General features: G+C 33.9%; 1 protein-coding gene across 1 annotated transcript in view; it reads left to right on the top strand.

The window, feature by feature from the left end:
* The window catches only part of SPIDR (scaffold protein involved in DNA repair), a 436,331-nt gene that overhangs the window by 40,088 nt on the left and 377,125 nt on the right, over window positions 1–19,118 (top strand). The window contains 4 exon segments of the mRNA XM_025049089.1: window positions 7,689–7,844; window positions 8,456–8,522; window positions 15,817–15,919; window positions 18,909–19,056. Of these exon segments, the coding sequence (XP_024904857.1) occupies window positions 7,689–7,844; window positions 8,456–8,522; window positions 15,817–15,919; window positions 18,909–19,056 (474 nt within the window).

Below are 19,118 nucleotides of genomic sequence, written 5' to 3'. Positions count from 1 at the left end.
CCAGTTAGTTTGTTTACACCAGCATCAGTTATAGACACTTGAATAATGTGTTGCGCTACGATGTTCTGATAGCTACAATGTTACTAGGTGATAGGAATTTGTCTGAAAATGCTTTCTAATCCCTACTTCTTTTCCTTGTCTTCGAGAATGCCCATTATTCTTATGTTTCCTCTCCTGATGATATCAGCTAGTTCTTGTATTTCTCTTTCTTTATTTTTCATTCTTCAGTTTCTCTCTTTTTCCTTCTGATATATTTCTAGATTTCTGTCTTTGATATCATTGATCCTTTTCTCCATTTGGTCAGCTCTATTTCCCAAGCTCATTATTTCATTTTTGAACTCTTGCAGTGTTTTTTTTTTGTTTGTTTGTTTTTTAATCTCCAGAAGTTATATTTGGGTTTTTTTTAGTCTCCTTGCAAAAGAACTCATTCTGCTCATCTAGTTGTTTTTTTAAATTCCTGAAATTGTTGGTATAAATTGTTTTGGATCTCACTGAGTTTTTTCAGAAGTACTATCCTGATTTCTCTCATTTAAGTTGCATATTTCTATGTCTGTAAGCTCATTCTCTGGAGATTTTTCTCTTTCTTTCTGAGATGCCTCGTCTCCTTGGTTGTTCATGGTATTTAATGGGCTATTTCTCCGCCTGGGCATTAATGGAAGTATATTCTGCTTCCTTCCTGCCCCCCAGAAAGAAGATTTATTATCTAAAAGTCTCTTTTTAGCCTGTTGCAAAGAAAGCATTTTTCTTTTGGTTTCCAATAGGTGTGGTCTAAGTCTCTTGGATCCCTGCTTTATATTAAGCCTTAATAATGCCTTATTTTTTTTCTAATAGATATTTAATCATGCTCACTACCTTCAGTCTCAGTCCCTGTCAGTGTCAATGACAGTTTTGGTAGCATTTACTCAGATTTCCCTGGGGCTCTGTGGTGTTCGGTCTTGGATGATATAGGGGGAGTGCCCATCTGGGTTGGGGGATGGGGCCTGCGGCTCAGCCTCAGTTTTGCAACCACGGCTGGTAAAAATCAACTCTTGTTTCTCTGCCATCCTCGCTTATCTGCTTTCTGCCCTGATGCCTGGGCACTGCCGCCGGCCACACGGAGCTCACAGCTCTCCCAGGCAGAGTTGTTCAGGGACTCACCACACCTTCTCCCCTCCCCCTCTCCCTCTTCCTAAGGGAGCTCTGGTGGCTGTGAGAGGCAGCTTCTTTATTTCTCCCAGTCCACCACCTGACACTCAGGGTTCTGACCTGTGGTAGCACTTATGCACAGATCCTATACTCAGATGTTCTGGTGTGCAGTTTGGGTGTTTTTTGTTGAGTTTTAGATGTTCAGCATATTGTTGTTTCAAGGGGAGAGATCTGGGGATGTCTCTCACTCTGCCATGTTTCTCCAAACTGGAATAAAACATTTAGTTTATAGCATACTCAGTTTCAGACTAATGGTATTCTGATATGATATACTATGATAGCTAAATCATTGTGCTTCTTTTCATTGGAGCCAGTTATAATTCAGTAGTGTGTGATTATATAATTATTTTTGAGGTAATGGTAATTAGGCAAAAGACTTGATTGAAAGACTGGCTTAATACTTTTTAAACTGATTGCTTTTAAATTAAAATCTGTTGTATTCAGACTTCCCTCTTCTGCAAGGTAGGAGGGTTAGTATTGAACTATTAGACTGAGATTCGGTTAGAGGACTTTGAGGGAATGAGGGACAAAGACTTGAATCTGTAGCCTTTGAAGGGATCTTGATGATATTCTCCTACCTTTCTATGAGACTTGGTCTATCACAATTTGAGTTTATAGGTTGTTGCATCTCAACTTCTTAACAGTGGTGAAGCAGGAAAGGGAGAGAGCCTAAGTGAATTCATTGTTTGCTTTTGAGTAGGGAGTGATTGATCAAATAAAACATGGGTCCAGTTTTATTTTATTAATCATTCTCTACTCAAATATTAACAGTTGTTGTTATTTTTGCCTTTTAAATCCTTGGATTAAGAGTGATATCAAGTAAAGGTTGGGGAGAGTGGTTATAGCCAACCTGGAATGGGAAATTGATTTCTAGCACAGGAATTTTCCATTTTAGGAGGAAAAAAAAAATTTCAGACTAATGGTATTCTGATCTGATATACAGGGCTAATGGAAAATAATTCTGCTTTTTTTTTTTAATGTTGAAAACAAAATATATTTCCAACATTATTACATTAGGAAGAATGAAACAAGAGAGCCAATTGCCAGAAGTAGGATTCTAGCATCAAAGTCTTTTAGAATAGCTGTTGTAAATTAATTTGGATTGTTTTAACAGCTTAGGTGCTTGAAAATACGAAAACCATTATTTTATTGTAAGTTTAAGCATAATTGCATATTTTAGGCATTTACTACTTAGACCATAGTAACCTTCAATTTGAAAGTATATGATGATTATACAAAATATGGCAACCGATTGTTACCTTTTCTGATGACAGAAGTCAGTTTAAACTGCTGCATGATCAAGGCTTTTGACTGAACATTTAAAACATTGGAATAATTATAGGCTTTCTTGAAATTCTACCATGAATGGAAAAGATAACATGGACCTCCTTAAATGGAGCAAATGGTAGCCTCTAAACTTATTTAGCATACGTTGAAGTTATTTACTTAGCAATTAATAGAGAAACCAGCAAGATCTGAAGCTTGTAGTTTTAGAACTTGTCACATGTAGAAAATAAGTTATAAATGAAGTCTTGGTTTTAGAGGGATAGAAGACATAAACACACAAATATATCATTCTGTATGGTAACAGTAGAAGTAACTTCGTAAGGTAGTATGTGACTAATTTCCAAAAGAATGGTTCAGGGAGCATAACCGATGACTGTTAATAGTACAGAAGGGTTCATGAAGAAGATAATCCTTGAACTGAATCCTGAGGGGTTCATTGGATCATATTGAAGAGAGTTAAAAGGCAGCCTGGCAGAAAATAAGATATGAGCAAAGTAGTCATGAACCTTACGGGCAGTTTTCAGAAATTTCATTATGCCATGTGAAAATTTAATTTATTTATATTCTTCCTTCTCAGATTTGTTCTAATACCCTTTATTTTTTATTTATTCACTCTACTATCCCCACATCAGAAGGGTGGTGCTTTCTTAATTGTCATTGGAGCCCTACAGTTGCCTGACTAGCCTCAGAGAAAGCTGAGAAGGCAAGTGGCATTAGTTACGAGGGGCTGCAGCTCATGGAATAGTGACTTTGACTCTGAAATAAACTCGCCTTTTCCACTTAGTTTTTCATTTAATTCCCTTCTGTTTCTTAAACTCTGAGAAGACAGAATTTTAATCAGTAAGCTTTTTCTTCTTTTCATATTTGAGATAATTAAAGTAGGTCATTAGATTAAAACAATATTTTTATGAATCACAGAATGTGAAAATGTAAATAAACATCTTTATAAAATATGTATAATTTTAAAGTACACTCCCATTTTAACTCTCTTGAATATTAATTAGTTCTTCTTTTACATCCAAAATTGTGGTATCATTGTTACATACTATTGTTATTAGCACCAATTTAATCTTGATGGTGGTCTTGAGGTAAGTATATTTATTACACACTTTCTTTCAGGTGAGTATATTTATTACCCATTTTATAGATGCAGAAACTGGATGTTGAGAAGGTAAATAACTTGGCCAGCTGTGCTTTGACCAGGTCAGCATGGTAACACAGCCCGAAGATGTGGTCTGAAAGGATTTTGTGCTGCTTTGTGAAATTTCCTGGATGTGTCCATGCTCTTGAAGGGTAATAAATCAGGATATCTGGAAGTAGGATTGTACTGAAAAATCCAAGATCTATGGTAGCCATTGCCAAAATATATTTCTCTTTTTGTATGGGTCAGAATCACCTTTCTCCAAGAAACATTCCCTCATTAATATTTATTTTTGAGCCCATTAGCCCAATCTTGGCTCACTTCTTTCTTTAATATGTATCTTTAGAATCTAAGATCACTGAAGATGGAAACTGTCTTTAGCTGTATACCTGTAGAATACTCAGTGAGTGAATCACTCATTTGGAACAGATATTTGCTGAGTGCTCTAGTTCAACTCTTTCAGTAGCTGATGATTGAAGCCTAACTTAAATTGGACAAATGCACAGTAGATTGACTGGTAGGCAAGCAGCTCATAGCAGCTGGGCACCAGGGCTGCTCAGAGTCCTGGGGTCACATCCTTGACCAAGTTGGGAAGAACAGAATCTTCTCTAGTAGCTCCAGTTACAAAACTCTTGGAGAGGGCCTATGACTGGCTCAGCTTGTGTCCTTTTGTCATCCTTGGACCAATCACTGTGGCCAGGCTGATGTCCTATGATTGACCTTGGCCAGGTTGGGTGCCTAAAGCAGTGGTGGTGGTGGTGGGGAGGTGTTTTGTCTAGAAAAAGAAAGATAGGTGAGAGGACTGGATAGTCAGTGAAGTTTCATGTGTCCTTTAGACACGTTCTCATTATTCCTTAAGCACTCTCTTACTCTCTGGTTCAGGATATTTCAGGTTCATCTCCTGTGTCTCTACCCCATCTCTGGTATCACACATTTCTTTAAAGAGCTGACCTGTGCTGATTTAATGCATGACAGAGGTACTCTGGGGTTAAAAAAATATATATGCTTTAAATCAACCAAATTATGTTTTCCACTTTCTTTACTGATCTGTATAACTGAGTGAGCTTCTTCAGAGTTGTCAGGGGAAACTGCACAGTAAACAACCTCTTGAGGATAGATGCCTTACAGTTCTGCCCCTATCATAGGGATTTCTATGTAAGGGGGAACATGCATAGAGCTGTTATATGTTAAAATACCACCTAGGTTATGGATGACTTTGTTTATATGAATTTGTTCTTTTCTTAGTTAAGGAAGTTTTAATGGTATGTTTTAATTTGTCTTATTTTTTCTTAACTACAGTGGTATTGATGAGGGGTTTTATTTCTGATTTGGTGATCAACTCATAGTAGTTGACCTTAATTTGATTCCAAATGTAAATCTAAAATAGTCCTTAAAATGCAAATTTAAAAACTTGTTAAATGAATATATGTCTGTTGTGGACGTTTGTAAAAAAAACAAAACAACAAAGCTTGGAGAAAATAAGTCAGTGTTAATCACTTTTGCAGGATATAAACTCCTTGACTCACATTTTCTTCCTTTGAGTATATTAAACACATTATTCTATTTTCTTCTGACATACAGCATTGCTGTCAACATTTGATGATAATGTAATTTTTATTACTTGTCAGTCATTTGTATTTTTTTCTTCGAGGTTCAAAGAATATTTTTTAAAACTCTATTTACTAAGATATATCTTTTTTTAATTGCTTCTGGATTGATATTCTCAGATATATGGTATACTCCAATATGTAGTTTCTTTCTCTCTCTCTCTGTCTTTTCTTTTTTTAATTTTAGGAAAGTCTTTAGAATTGTAGCTTTTAGTATGTGTTCTGTTCCATTGCTTTGGTTTTCTTCTTCAGGGATTCTTATTTGTATGTTGGATCCTTAGACTTGATGGCTCTACTTCTCTTGAATCCATTTACTTTATCTTCATGGGAGGATAGACTTTAAAATTTTTTCCTCATTACCTTATGTTTTTCTTAAAATATTATCTGTGATATCTACTTTTTCTTGGGTTCCTTCTTAGTTATTAGGAGTATTGAACAAGATAGTAGGGTTAAAATCTTGATCCAGCTCTACCACTAATTAGCAAGTAACATAAAGAAGCCTCAACAAGTTTCTAAATATCGAGGTATCTCAGCTTTCATTAATTTTTATTCTTTAGGATTGCTTGAAGGGGTCCATAAAAAATTTTTATGCTTTAGGATTGCTTGAAGGGGTCCATAAAAAACATATCTTCTATCCAACATATATTCTATCCAAACATATATTCTATCCAAACACACGAAATCATCGTTAGCTAATTACAAATATTCAAAGATAAGCACTAAGCCAAAAAGCAAATTCAGTACACTCTAACATGCAAATTGCACTTAGTGTAATAGAAGTATGAGATGATTTTTTTTTATTCTACTTCTTAAGTTTTGTCATTTTGTTTCTGAGTTTTGGTAATCTGAATGCCTTGTCTTATTTCAAAATACAGTAAGTCCTCTTTACATCATCAGTAGGTTCTTAAAAACTGCAACTTGAAGCAAATGATGTATAATGAAACCAGTTTTACCATAGGTTAACAAGAGTAATATATTTCTGGTTGCAAAAACATCACCAAACTTCTAAATAAAGATCCAAAACATCTCTAACATTGAAATAAATATGAGCTAAACATATATTTAAGAAAAATGAATAAAAACAAGCAAGGTGATAATTTTCCAACTTGCTTATTCCAGTTCAGGGTCGTGTGTGGCCAGAATCTATCCTTGAAGCTCAGGGCACCAAGCACGAACCTACCTGGACAAGACACCCTTCCATTGCAGGATGAACTCACACATACTCATACTGACCCACACTGTGACAATTTAGACACGCCAGTCACCTCACATGCACATCTCTCGGATGTGTCAGCAAACTGGAATACCACAAGAAAACCCACGCAGACATGGGGAGAACATGCACTGGAGGTCATGGCAGAAATCAATTTTTATTTTCTCATCAACATTATGATGAAATGACATTGAACCAAATGACATTATTCAAAGACTATAGTAGGTTACAGTTTTTTTTTTTCTATTTTATGGGCATGTCTTTGGTGTGCTTTCTTTGTGTGTTGGGATGTTATTCTGCTTTTTTTTCCCTAATAATAACTTTGTATAGAATTTGGCTTTGATCTCTTCTGTTGCTTATTTTTATGTTACAGTTGTTCTGAATTTTTAGGAGGCAGTGTTCAAGGTAGCTTTTATAATTTCTATTGTTTCCTTGTAGTTCGCAAAACTACGGCCACTTGTTTATTTGTTATTTAGATATTTCATGACTCTTTTCCCCTCCACCATTTCATTTGGACTTTTCTTTGTTTTGTCTCTTTCATCCCCTGGCACTGAGAAGATTCCACTCCCTGTATAGTCTCGCTTCAGTGTTAGGCCGTGTCTGGGAAGGTAGTTCTGGCTGACTGAGTTTTGAGTGTCCTAGACTGCCTTCACTTATTTTGATCTTGGGTGGTGCCCATACCGTCACCCTATTTTATTTTATTTTTTAGTTTTTTGTTTTTTAAAATTTTATTTTATTTATTTATTTAAACATTTATTTATTTATCTATCTATTTATCATCTATCTATCTATCTATCTATCTATCTATTTATTTTAACATTTTATTTATTTCTCCTCCTCCCCTCTGGTAACCACTAGTCCATTGCTATCACTCACTCCATTTTAGATAACCATTTTCAGATCATCTGCTTCACTTCCTAGTGAACACCAGATATCTATGTGCTCAGGTCCTCCTTTGCTTCTCTCAGTCTCTTGCTGTTGAGATATGATACCATGCATGAGTTTGTAGAGTTGATTGTTTATCCTCACTCATTTGTAAATTGGACTTCCTTGACTAGTTGTAAGTGTTGTCTGTACACTTTTGGTTGGTTTTGCTGTCTCATTACTCTTCCTTTTTCTGGGGATTCAGAAATATTAAAAAACTATGCCTTCACTATTGCCATTCCTGGGTTTCCATATTGTTGTGAACTTAGTGCATATTTAATGAAGTTTATTTTTATTTATTTATTTTTTCCTTTGAAAATGATCTCTACAGAAAAAAAGAGATTGGGATACAGGATACCCATCCTTTCCAGGAGAGAATTCACTGCAGTTTAAAAGAGCACATCTCAGGACAGTGGGGACAGCTGCTTCCCTCTCTGAAGCATGGCTCAGGTGTGAAGAAGGATTTCAGGATACTTCAGGCACTCTGGTAAAGTAATTATAAAATTGTTTTCCTTGAATACCAAAGGATAAATCATATGTTACTGGGTATTCAGACCACTGCCATTCTATTTCTTTGGAATGTCCTTCAGGACACAAAGAAAGTCGGTCCTTTTTTTTCTCATCTTTGAATTTCTTTAATAATTGTGGCAAGTTAGTATTCACCTCTTTATGCCATGCAGAACCTTTATACTTCTTTGTTTGTAAATGAAAGATATATACTGAGAATGTTCTCTGAAGAACAGTCTGAGAAGAATCATATTCTTTACAAGAAGTGTATTTATTGAAAGTTTATATATTCAGAATCTTTTGGCAGTGAGATATTCTGCTTAATTTTTATATATGTGGAAATTTTGAAATTCAATACAGAGAAATACTATTATAAACTAAATGTTAGACAGCTTTCTCTTTAGATTCAAGAACAATATAAAAATACATTTATAAGTATATGAAGAGTATGTATTTGGGTGACTATAAATAAAGGAAAACAGGAATATGTTAAGGAAGTTGTAGTTTAAGGTTTTGAATATTTTATAAGATTGTTGATATCGAGTCCTTGTCACATAAATTACTACATAATTTTTTATTATCTGTCTACAGTCTTTAACAGCTGAAAAGAAGACTATTACAGAAAAGCACCTTGAATTAATCACTAGATCCAAGAAAGGTAATATTTTGTTGATTTCTTGACAGAAAAGGTATAAGGCAATATATCCTTCTTTGATTTATTTGCTTTTAAAAAAATTATTTGCATAGTTTGGATAGACTATATATTCATGATTAGAAACCATCAAAATAATGTAAAAAGGTATTTTTTTGAGAAATCTGTTACTCATCTTGGTCACCATCCACCCCATTTTTCCTTCCTCCTATAGGTAATTATTAGATTTTTGTGTGTGTCCTTCCTGGGTTCACTGTTATCAACAGAGCCCTTTAGGTTAGCTCAGGCTCATAGCTTGAGAGTTTTTAAAAAATCTGATTTGGAAAAAGTAACAGTTAGACTTCTTCATTCCAGTTTAGATGCCTTTTATTTCTTGCCTGATTGCTCTAGTTAGGACTTCCATGATTCTCTGTATAGGAAACCCTAAAGACTCGGCCAAAAAACTATTAGAAACAATAAATAAAAACAATAAAGTTGCAGGATACAAAATCAATGTACAAAAATCTATTGCATTCCTATATACTAACAATGAAATTTCAGAATTAGAAATGAAAAAAATAATTCCTTTTGCATTTGCAGCAAAAAGAATAAAGTACCTAGGAATAAACTTAACAAAGCATGTGAAGGACCTATACAGGGAAAACTATAGGACATTATTAAAAGAAATTGAAGAAGACATAAAGGAGTGGAAAGATATTCCATGTTCATGGATTGAAAGAATCAACATAGTTAAATGGCCATATTACCTAAAGCAATACACAGAGTTAGTGCAAACCCCATCAAAATCCCAATGAAATTTTTTAAAGAAATAGAACAAAAAATCATTAGATTTGTATGAAATCACTAAAGAGTCTGAATAGCCAAAGCAATCCTGAGAATAAAGAACAAAGCTGAAATATCACTTTGCCTGACTCCAAATTATACTACAAAGCTACAATAATTAAAACAGCATGGCATTGGCAGAAAAACAGACACGCAGACCAGTGGAACAGAATTGAGAGCCCAGAAATGAACCCACATATAAATGGGCAAGTAATTCTCAACAAAGGAGCCAAAAATATACAATGGCGAAAAGAAAGACTCTTCAATAAATAGTGTTGGGAAAATTGGAAAGCCACATGCAAAAGCATGAAACTAGACTGCTATGTGTCATCATACACCAGAATTAACTCAAAATGGATCAAAGACCTACATATAAGACCTGAAACAATAAATTGCATAAAAGGAAATATAGGCACTAAATTCATGGACCTTGGATTTAGAGAGGTTTTTATGAATTTGACCTCAAAGTCAAGGGAAATAAACCAAAAATAAATGAATGAGCCTATATCAAACTAAAAATCTGCACAGCAAAAGAAGCCATCAATAAAGCAAAAAGCAGCTAACTGAATGGGAGAAGATATTTGCAAACAATACCTTCAATAAGGGGCTAATATCCAAAACATATAAAGAATTCATACAACTAAACAGCAAAAAACAATCCAGTTAAAAAGTGGGCAGTGGACCTGAACAGACATTTCTCTCAAGAAGACATACAAATAGCCAATAGGCGTATGAGAAGATTTTCAACTTCACTAGCTATTAGGGAAATGGAAATCAAAACCACAGTGAGATACCACCTCACACCTGTTAGAATGGCTGTCATCAACAGGACAAGTAATAACAAGTGTTGGAGAGGTTGTAGAGGACAAGGAATCCTCATACACTGCTGGTGGGAATGTAAATTGGTATAGCCACTATGGAAAACAGTATGGAGGTTCCTCAAAAAATTAAAAATAGAATCACTGTATGACCCAGCAATCCTTCTTCTGGGTATTTACTCAAAAAACCCGAAAATATCCATAAAGATATATGCAGCCCCATGTTCATAGCAGCATTATTCATGGTGGCCAAGACACGAAAACAACTGAAGTGCCCTTAGATAGATGATTAGATAAAGATGTGGCATGTACAACTAATATACAATAGAATATTACTCAGTGACAAGAAAAGATGAAATACTGCCACTTGTAACAACATGGATGGAACTGGAGATTATCATGCTAAGCGAAGTAAGTCAGTCAGAAAAAGTTAAGAACCATATAATTTCATTTATATGTGGGATATAAAACTGAAAGCAATGAAAAATCAAGACAAACAAAAAGTCAGACACAGATAACAGTTTAGTGGTTACCAAAGGGAAGGCAGGGGAAGTATATAGGATAAAGGGGGTCAAATATATGGTGACGGAAGGAAATTTAACTTTGGGTGGTGAACACGCCAATATACATATGATGTATTATTGAATTGTACACTTGAAACCTAAATAATTTCTGTAATCAATGTCACCTCTCAAATTTAATTTAAAAAAAATCTAATCTGGGTAATAAAGTTATGACCTATGATATAAGGACTGTATTACTTCAGGAAATGAAATTCTTACTTGATGAATTAGTTAGAGAAGGCTTCAATTACAAATAGTATGAAACTATATTAGAGTGTTTGAAGAAAAGGGGTTGAATATATCTCCTGCAACAAGAAATCCATGGGGCCAGGCTTGTTCTGAGTTCTGCAGCTTTAGTGTGGGGTTTGTTCTTGTGATTCTGAAGTGGAAGCTGAATTTTCCAGTCCTGGTTCTTTGGAATAATGTAGAGTGTGAAGATTTTCTCGAAGTGAACTTTTCCTTTGGGAGGAATTCCTTCTACAGGCCCTTTGTTTCTGGCCAGAACCTGTTACATAGCATCACCTCCACTAAAGAGACTTCAGTGAAATTAAGGATTTTTAAAAGATAAGATATATGTTGCCGCTCAGATAAAATAGGGGGTTTGTTAGTAAGTAAGAAGAGGGGTTGGGTAGGCCATTGACTCTGCTGCCACACTCAGTTATCCTGAGGGTAGGTAGGAAGGGTGGAGACTCGAGACTTTAGGGATCTTATTTTTCCAATGGTGTCTTGACTGTATCCTAACTGTGTGATCTTGGAAAAGCAAGCTAAATATGCCGAGCCTCAGTTTTGCATCTGGAAAATGGGCATAAGAATGTGTGCCTCATTGAATTATTGTGAGCTAAAAAAAGTAATGAAAATGCCTAGTTCAAAGGCTTTTACACTAAATTGATAGCAGCAATTGCTATTATGTCTGATGGCAAAAAGAACTATGTGAAAGCCTGGTCAAAGTTCTGCAGAGTGAGAAAACTTTCTGTGAATAAGAGATTAAACACTTTAAGTTATATTATTATTTCACTAACATTTTTATGTAAATGAAAATAAAATTTCCCAGATTTTAAAATATTCATAAAACACTATATTGTAGAATAATCTGGCACACATCTTTTTGTAATGCCATAATCTAATGAAGCCGCAGAATTTAACTTTTCTCGTTAATAATACCAAATGGTGTCATTTTCAAAGATTAACTTAATTCTGATTTCTAAACTATCATAATGTATTATAAGGAGGAAAGTTTTTTTGCGTTTATTTGTTTTTTATAGATATGGCTTCTATCTTTCTCTGGATGTTTTAAGTATAGTGAAATTCAATACTAAATAAGCTACTACCTTTTATTTAATGACAAAAGGATATTTTTAATGATTTCTCCATGCCAATATGTATTTTACCTATTTTGCGGTACTTTCTGTTCTGTAGAATGATCAATACATTCTGAAATGATGAAAGAGATTATATCAGTGAATAATTATTTACAACATAAGCTGCTTGTTAAGACAAGAAGATATTGTTAATTAACAAAAGTTTACAAATAGAAATTGTAGAGAAAGAAATTCAAGGCATTTCTTAGAGCTGGTTCATTTTAAAGTAGTAACTTCTAAAGAATTAAAGACAGGTGTTAACAGAAATTTTAGGGTGTGGAAGTAATATTTTTCTCGGAGCTGGTAAGCAGAAGTGAGGGAACATACTTTTACAAAGTGTGCAAAAAAGATGGAGACATGTCTCCATGTCTTGATTTCCTCATTTTTAAGGCACTGGGAACTAGAGAAGATTGAAAAGGGAAAGAAATAGAAATGTGAAGAGGTTGAGAGAAGAGAGCATATGAATGTAAGCAAAGGGTCTTGCCAGAAGAAGGTTCAAGGGAGATAGAAGAAGATAAAAACTTTAAATTAAAAGGAGCTGCAACCTTTGTAGATAGTGATTTTCTTTAAAAGACAGAACTTTTTAAAAGGAAAATGTGTTTATTTCTTTTCCTGAAATACCCTGCAATATTTTTTTCTTTCAAAATCTGTTTTGTTTTTGAGGTCAGAAATCTCCTGCTCCTTAAGAGGCATTACTAAATTTTAAAAATTATATATTGAACTGATATTCTTCCTGTTGGACCATGGGTATCTAAAGGGCAGAATCTCCTCTGTTGCTCATCTTTATATCCTAGGTGTATTAGTTTGCTAGAGCTGCCATAATAATGTACCACAAAATGGGTGGTTTGAACAATAATCTCACAATTCTGGAGGCTAGAAGTACAAAATGAAGGTTTTGGCAGAATTGGTTACTTTTAGGATCTGCTCCAGGCTTCTTTCTTTGGCTTGTAGATGGCTGTCTTATCCATGTGTCTCTTCATGTCTTCATCCCTCTCTGAATGTCTGTTTCTGTGTTCAAATTTCTCCTTTTTGTAAGGATACCTGTCATATCTAATTAGGGCCCACCATAAACACTTCACTTTAACTTGATTAACTCTGTAAAGACTCTCCAAATAAGGTCACATTCTAAGATATTGAAGGTTAGAACTTTAACATATGAATGAATTTTGAGGAAACATCGTGCAACCCATGACACCAGGTACTAAAACAATGTTTGGCACGCAGTGGGTACCCAGATATGTTTACAATGCCTGGTAACTATTCTTATAGTCTGGCTGATATCCTTCCTATACATTTACTGGAATGGGACTTGATTTCAGGGACATCCCTTTTCAGCAAATAAAATGATTTACTGACTAATAAATACTTGGTTGTGGTTTTACCTATATAAATTATATAGTTAAGTGCCTACAATTTATAGGCTTATGAATTTCATGAATTTATTATATAATCATGAGAATAATGGTAACTTTACTTCCTGTCTTAGTCTATTCAGGGCTGCTAACAAAAACATAGACTGAGTGGTTTATAACAGCAGAAATTAATTTCTCATAGTTTTAGAATCTAGAAGTCTGGTACATTTGGTGTCTGGCAAGGACTTTCTTCCTGGTTCATATACAGCGTCTTCTTACATGACAGAAAGGGCCAGGGATCTTGCTGGGGTTTCTTTTATAGGGCAGTAATCCCATTCATGAGAATGGAACCCCCGAAGGTCTCACTTCTTAAAACCATTACACTGGGGGATTAGGTTTCAACATGTGAATTTTTGGGAACACAGTCTGTAGCATTCTACCTCTTTTTAAATTTACTTTTCCAGATGCATATAATGAAAAAGATTGATAATGTCTTTTGCAAGTAAGTACCAGCTTAGTTTTATTAGCCATTTAAGTCATATGGATTCTTAAGTTATTCTGAATAGTTTACTTTTAATTTTATACTTTGAAGGTTAGACGGTTTTAGTAATTCTAGATGTTCATGGCTCAAAGTAAGTGCTTAGTAAATGTTTATTATTATTTCATGTTGTTGTGCCTTTGTAAGTGCTTTTTTTCAGATATTTTGTCAGTGAGTCCTTTCTGGATCAACATAACGTGGAACATTCACTTTTTTTGTTACCATTATATCACAACATACCTTTAATATAATATTTAATTTTTTCTTTTCATGATTAATGTTGCCTTTCAGACCATGTATTCTTTGAGGACAGGAGTTTTCTTTGTTTCCTTAAGCTTTACTATAATAGAAGTGTTTTATAAATATGAATTGAATGAAGCTGTTTAACTTCTGAGCCTGTTTCTTCTGTAAAACTTGAATTATAATATCTAATCTCTTAACCTTGTAATATATATTGAAATATGGCTAAGAGGCTTTACAGATTTTAGCATTATAACTCAATTATGAATATGATCAGAAAAATAGATTTTTATTAGGTTTGTATTTTCTGATCAATATCAGTAAAGTTTCCTCTTGACCACCGTTTCACTAAGGTGGAGTAGTAGCCCCATTCCTTCTAGGTTTCCTGCTTATCAGAATGACTAAATTAAAAAGTAGTGGCAGTACCAATTGCTGTCGATGATATGGAGAAACTGGACCACTTAGACATTGCTCATGGATCTGTTAAATGGTACAGTGCTCTGGAAAACAGTTTGGCAGTTTCTCATAAGACTAAATATGCAATTATCATAAAGCCAACAATTGCAACCTTAGACATTTATCCCAGAGATTAAAAACTGCATCTACATAAAATCCTGTGTACAATGTTCATAGCAGCTTTATTATAATAACCCCAAACTGGAAATAACACAGATGTCCTTTAGTGGGGGAATGATTTAATAAACTGTGCTACATCCATAATGTGGAATAACAGTAATAAAAAAATAACTGTTGACATGCACAATATATACACACAAGAACTTGTATGAATGTCTAGGAAATTATGCTGAGTGAAAAAAGCCAGTCTTAAAAGGTTATATAGTATGATATATATTTGTATATCATTCTCGAAATGACAAAAGTATAGGTGCAGAACTGGTTAGTGGTTGCCAGGGGTTAGGAATTGGGGTGGGGAGGGATGTTTGATGTGGCTTTAGAAAGGTAGTACAAGATATCCTCTTGGTGATGGAATTAATATCAACATTTTGGTTGTGATGTTGTACTATAGTTCTGTAAAATGTTACCAATGGAGAAACTGGGTGAAACATACCAGGGATCTCTATTATTTCTTATAACTGCATGGGGATCTAATATTATCTCAGACTAACAAGGTTAAATAAGTAACTTCACTGTTTTAAGCACACTGCTGCTACCAGGGCTCTTAATATGGCAAAGGAGGTACCTGGAAGCATTCCTATTATATATAAATTTTGGTTTTGTTGTTTGTTTTGTGTTTTGTTTTGTTTTTTTCTTTTGGTTTCATCAAATATTCTAGGAAGTTTTATAGTTCTATAATTATTTCAAGGTAATTTTTTTGAGTTTTTATTTGTGCTCCAGTCATTTTCATTGTCTTTATAACTTATTTCAATCAGTTCTATTCCTTTTTCTTCTTGTAATTTGGCTTTACTTTAAAGAATCTTAGCCAAGTGGCACATAGAATTTTAGGAAGGAAGATTTGACATAAGACCTTACCTCTACTATCATCAGAATTTTGTGTGTTTGTGACTATAGCAAAGTAACATGCGTAAAATCTCCTTCTAATAACCACATCAGTTGATCATTTTTTATATATTTTCTATTTCTTTAACAGAAACCACCACATCTAAGAGTACCAGTGGGCTTATGGATATAACATGGAGTTCCAGTGGAAGTGATCAATCAGATGAAGGTAAAACACTTTTTGAATCACAGAGAATATCTTGTTTTATAACAGGAATATTTTATATCCAGAAGTTGGCGCCAGTGAAGTGACTGTTAATTTTGTAAGAAATCCAGTTTCTATTATATATTGGATTCAATATCGGAAAAAAAAGTTTTCTAATACTTAGCATTAATTATGATCTTACCTGAGTCCAGCCTCTAGGTGAAGCCCTTTAGAAACATTTTCTTATTTAATATTTCTCACAACAGCCCTAAGAAATAGGCATTACCAGTAGTATTTTTACAGTTAACAGCTTAAGCTAGAACATGTTAGAATTGGTTGGGATTTCACATTGGATTTCTTTGATGAAAACGCAACTTCTCTCAACTACCTGCTTAATGCTACACTCACATTGCCTCCTTGCTAACCCCTTTTGGATAAATACTATGACAACCAATGTGTGGTAGAAATATAACTTACTAACAAGTTTCTGTTCTGATGGCATTTTATATTGTATTGTGTTTTTGATAGTTGAAAACAGGGTTTCTCAGCCTTGGAACTGTTGAAATTTGGAGCCAGATCATTTTCTGTTGAGGGGAGGGTTGCTTTCCTATACATCATTGGGTATTTAGCAGCATCTCTAGTCTCTATCCACTGGTGACAATAGCATTCCCAGCCCTAGTTGTGACAACCAAAAATGCCTCCAGATGTTGTCAGATGTCCCCTATAGGACAGAATCACCCCAAGCTGAGAACCACAGACTTAGAATTATGGAAATTATGTTCTTTTAAAAATTACAAAATATATAGCTCATCTAAGAGTATATAAAAGCGCTAATGCTTTCAGAATAAGCCTTGACTTTTAAATCTTACTTTGACAGTTCATGTTAAGTTAATAAGTCAAGGCTAAGTTTGTACAAATAGCCCTTGTAAAAGGATACATTCTTTTGGCCACTTGGTATGCCATCTTGGTAACTTCCAATTGACATTTTAGTAATAGATAAAGTGGTATTTTAAAGTTATATGTAAACTCATAGGGCTTATTTGTTATTTCAACAATATTAAATGAATTTCACTGTTATGCAGCTCTTGATTTGTTTACACATATCTGAACATAATTTCATTATTAAAAACTATATGCTTTTTATAGGTGAATAGTGTAGTATATGAATGACATTTCAATAAAGCTGGTATAAAAAAACCGTATATGCCTTCTTGTATTAAAAGTAGTTTTCAGAACTATTTAAGAATGGAAAGATGCTTTGAGCTAATTAGTTTAAAATGAGTTAGCAAATTTTTAACTTCTCTTAAATAAGTTGACCATTAGGTACAAGTAAATGAAGTGTACTGGTTTATCTTTATCTTCTCCCCTCCTCTCCCTTCCCTTTCTCCCTCTCTCCTTTTTATCTTTAATTACTACTTATCAAGTTCTTGTTTTACCCCAGACACTTGACTGGATATTATGTATGTTATTTCCTTTGATATCTACTAGATCCTGTGAGCTAAGTACCTTCATTTTACAGAAGAAAATTCTTACTTAGAGAATTCAAGTCACTTGCCTAGATTCACATAGTTAATAAATGTGCCAATTGATATTCAGAGCCAGGGATGTCTAACTTCAGTGCTGTGTTTTCCAGCACTGTTCTGGTGGTTACTAGACCTAGCTTCTTAACAGAATTAGTAGGTGAGCTTTTAAAAAAATATTCCCACACCTTCTTCCAGCTGTATTGGATTAGAGTCTTTGGGCTTTCAGGCTCAGAATTGAGATTGAGAAGGAAAAGCTCTGAGTTAAAATTGTCCAAATATTTTTCTCTTAAAAATTTTTCCTTTCAATTTGTTCTTTATATATCTTTGGGAAAATTTCTTAACTTTTTGGAGACTCAATTTCCTTACCTATAAATGCAAAGTTAGTCTAACAGTAATTGTCTTGCCTGCTTCATAAAATTATTGTGACTAAATGAAAGGTCTAGTCTTGGTTGTGATATAACATTTTATATTACTTATCACATTGCCTAACTTCCATGAGTAAATGTCATTTTAGACATGGGAAATAATTGCCATCATGCATCTGCTTCTCTCAGACTGGTCTGATTTTCAGTCTTTTATAATTATTATAGTGGACTTTATCTCATCTTTTGTAAACAATAATGTCAGATTAAAGAGGATTTATTTATATTTTTACTTTATTTCATATTTTTAACTTTAGCTTAATTTTTGTTTTTAATTTTGATGATCCCTCAGGTATTAAAGCCAGTAAGTTACTTATTTTTAATATTCTATTTGGAAGTGAGATTGTTGCTATCAGATCTCTGAAATAGGGCCAAGATATCTTACTAGCCCTCTAAGTTGCTTAAGTAGCTGTGAGGGAGTACTTGTGTTTTGTATTGTAGGAAAGGTACATATTGTATGCTGTACCTCACAAATTAATTTATCCTTAATAACTACTTTTATCTCTTTAAGCATAGTAGATTAGAGTCAGTTTGTTTGTTTTTTTAATATATGAAAATAATTTAACTTTCAAATTAAAATTTTGCAAAAGTAGCATCAAGATAATAATGCTTTGAAGTAAACTAAACACTAAATTACCTTTACTTGTTTTCTTACCGATGAGAAAAATTTATAAAAAACGTTTTGGGTGAATATCTTTGACAAAGTCTTTACTAATACAAAACTGATTAAATAAATTATGGGTCAGCTATGTAATGGAATATTATATTGTGGAAAAGAATGAGCATGCTCCATGTTTACTGATGTGTAAAAACCTCTCAATTAAGTTGAAATAAAAAAAACCCAAAGTATCAGAAAGGAAGAATTAAGAGCATATTTTATTTGCTTTACTATGCTGGAGAAACTCTAGAGGAATACAAAAAAAACCAAAATTGGGGTGGGGGTATTAGAAACAGAATGGCTAGAGAGAAGAGTAGGGATATACTTTTTACTGTCTTAAGATATTTTTTAAAAAATATTGAGCAACAGGGATCTTTTTTAACTACTGAGAATAGAAAAAATATTTTAAAAATAAAGTTTAAAATTATATTTTCTAGATAAACTACAGTTCGTTGATTGGGAGAGTGACAGTGAATATAATGAATTTGAAGATGGTGAGAGTGCTGTGGAAATATCAGACTGTGCTTCATGTGCAAGCAGTCATTCTTCGACAAGTGAAGAGAGGGTGTCTGAGCTTCCTAAGGTAAGAATGAATTGTTTCAAATTTTTAAATTTTGTTTATGGCATTTGTTAATTATATCTTTT

The sequence above is a fragment of the Pteropus alecto genome, unplaced genomic scaffold (assembly GCF_000325575.1).
Source record: "Pteropus alecto unplaced genomic scaffold, ASM32557v1 scaffold201, whole genome shotgun sequence".
NCBI classification, from domain to species: domain Eukaryota; kingdom Metazoa; phylum Chordata; class Mammalia; order Chiroptera; family Pteropodidae; genus Pteropus; species Pteropus alecto.
Note: the sequence above shows the minus strand (reverse complement) of the source record. Positions and strands in the feature narration are given on the sequence as shown.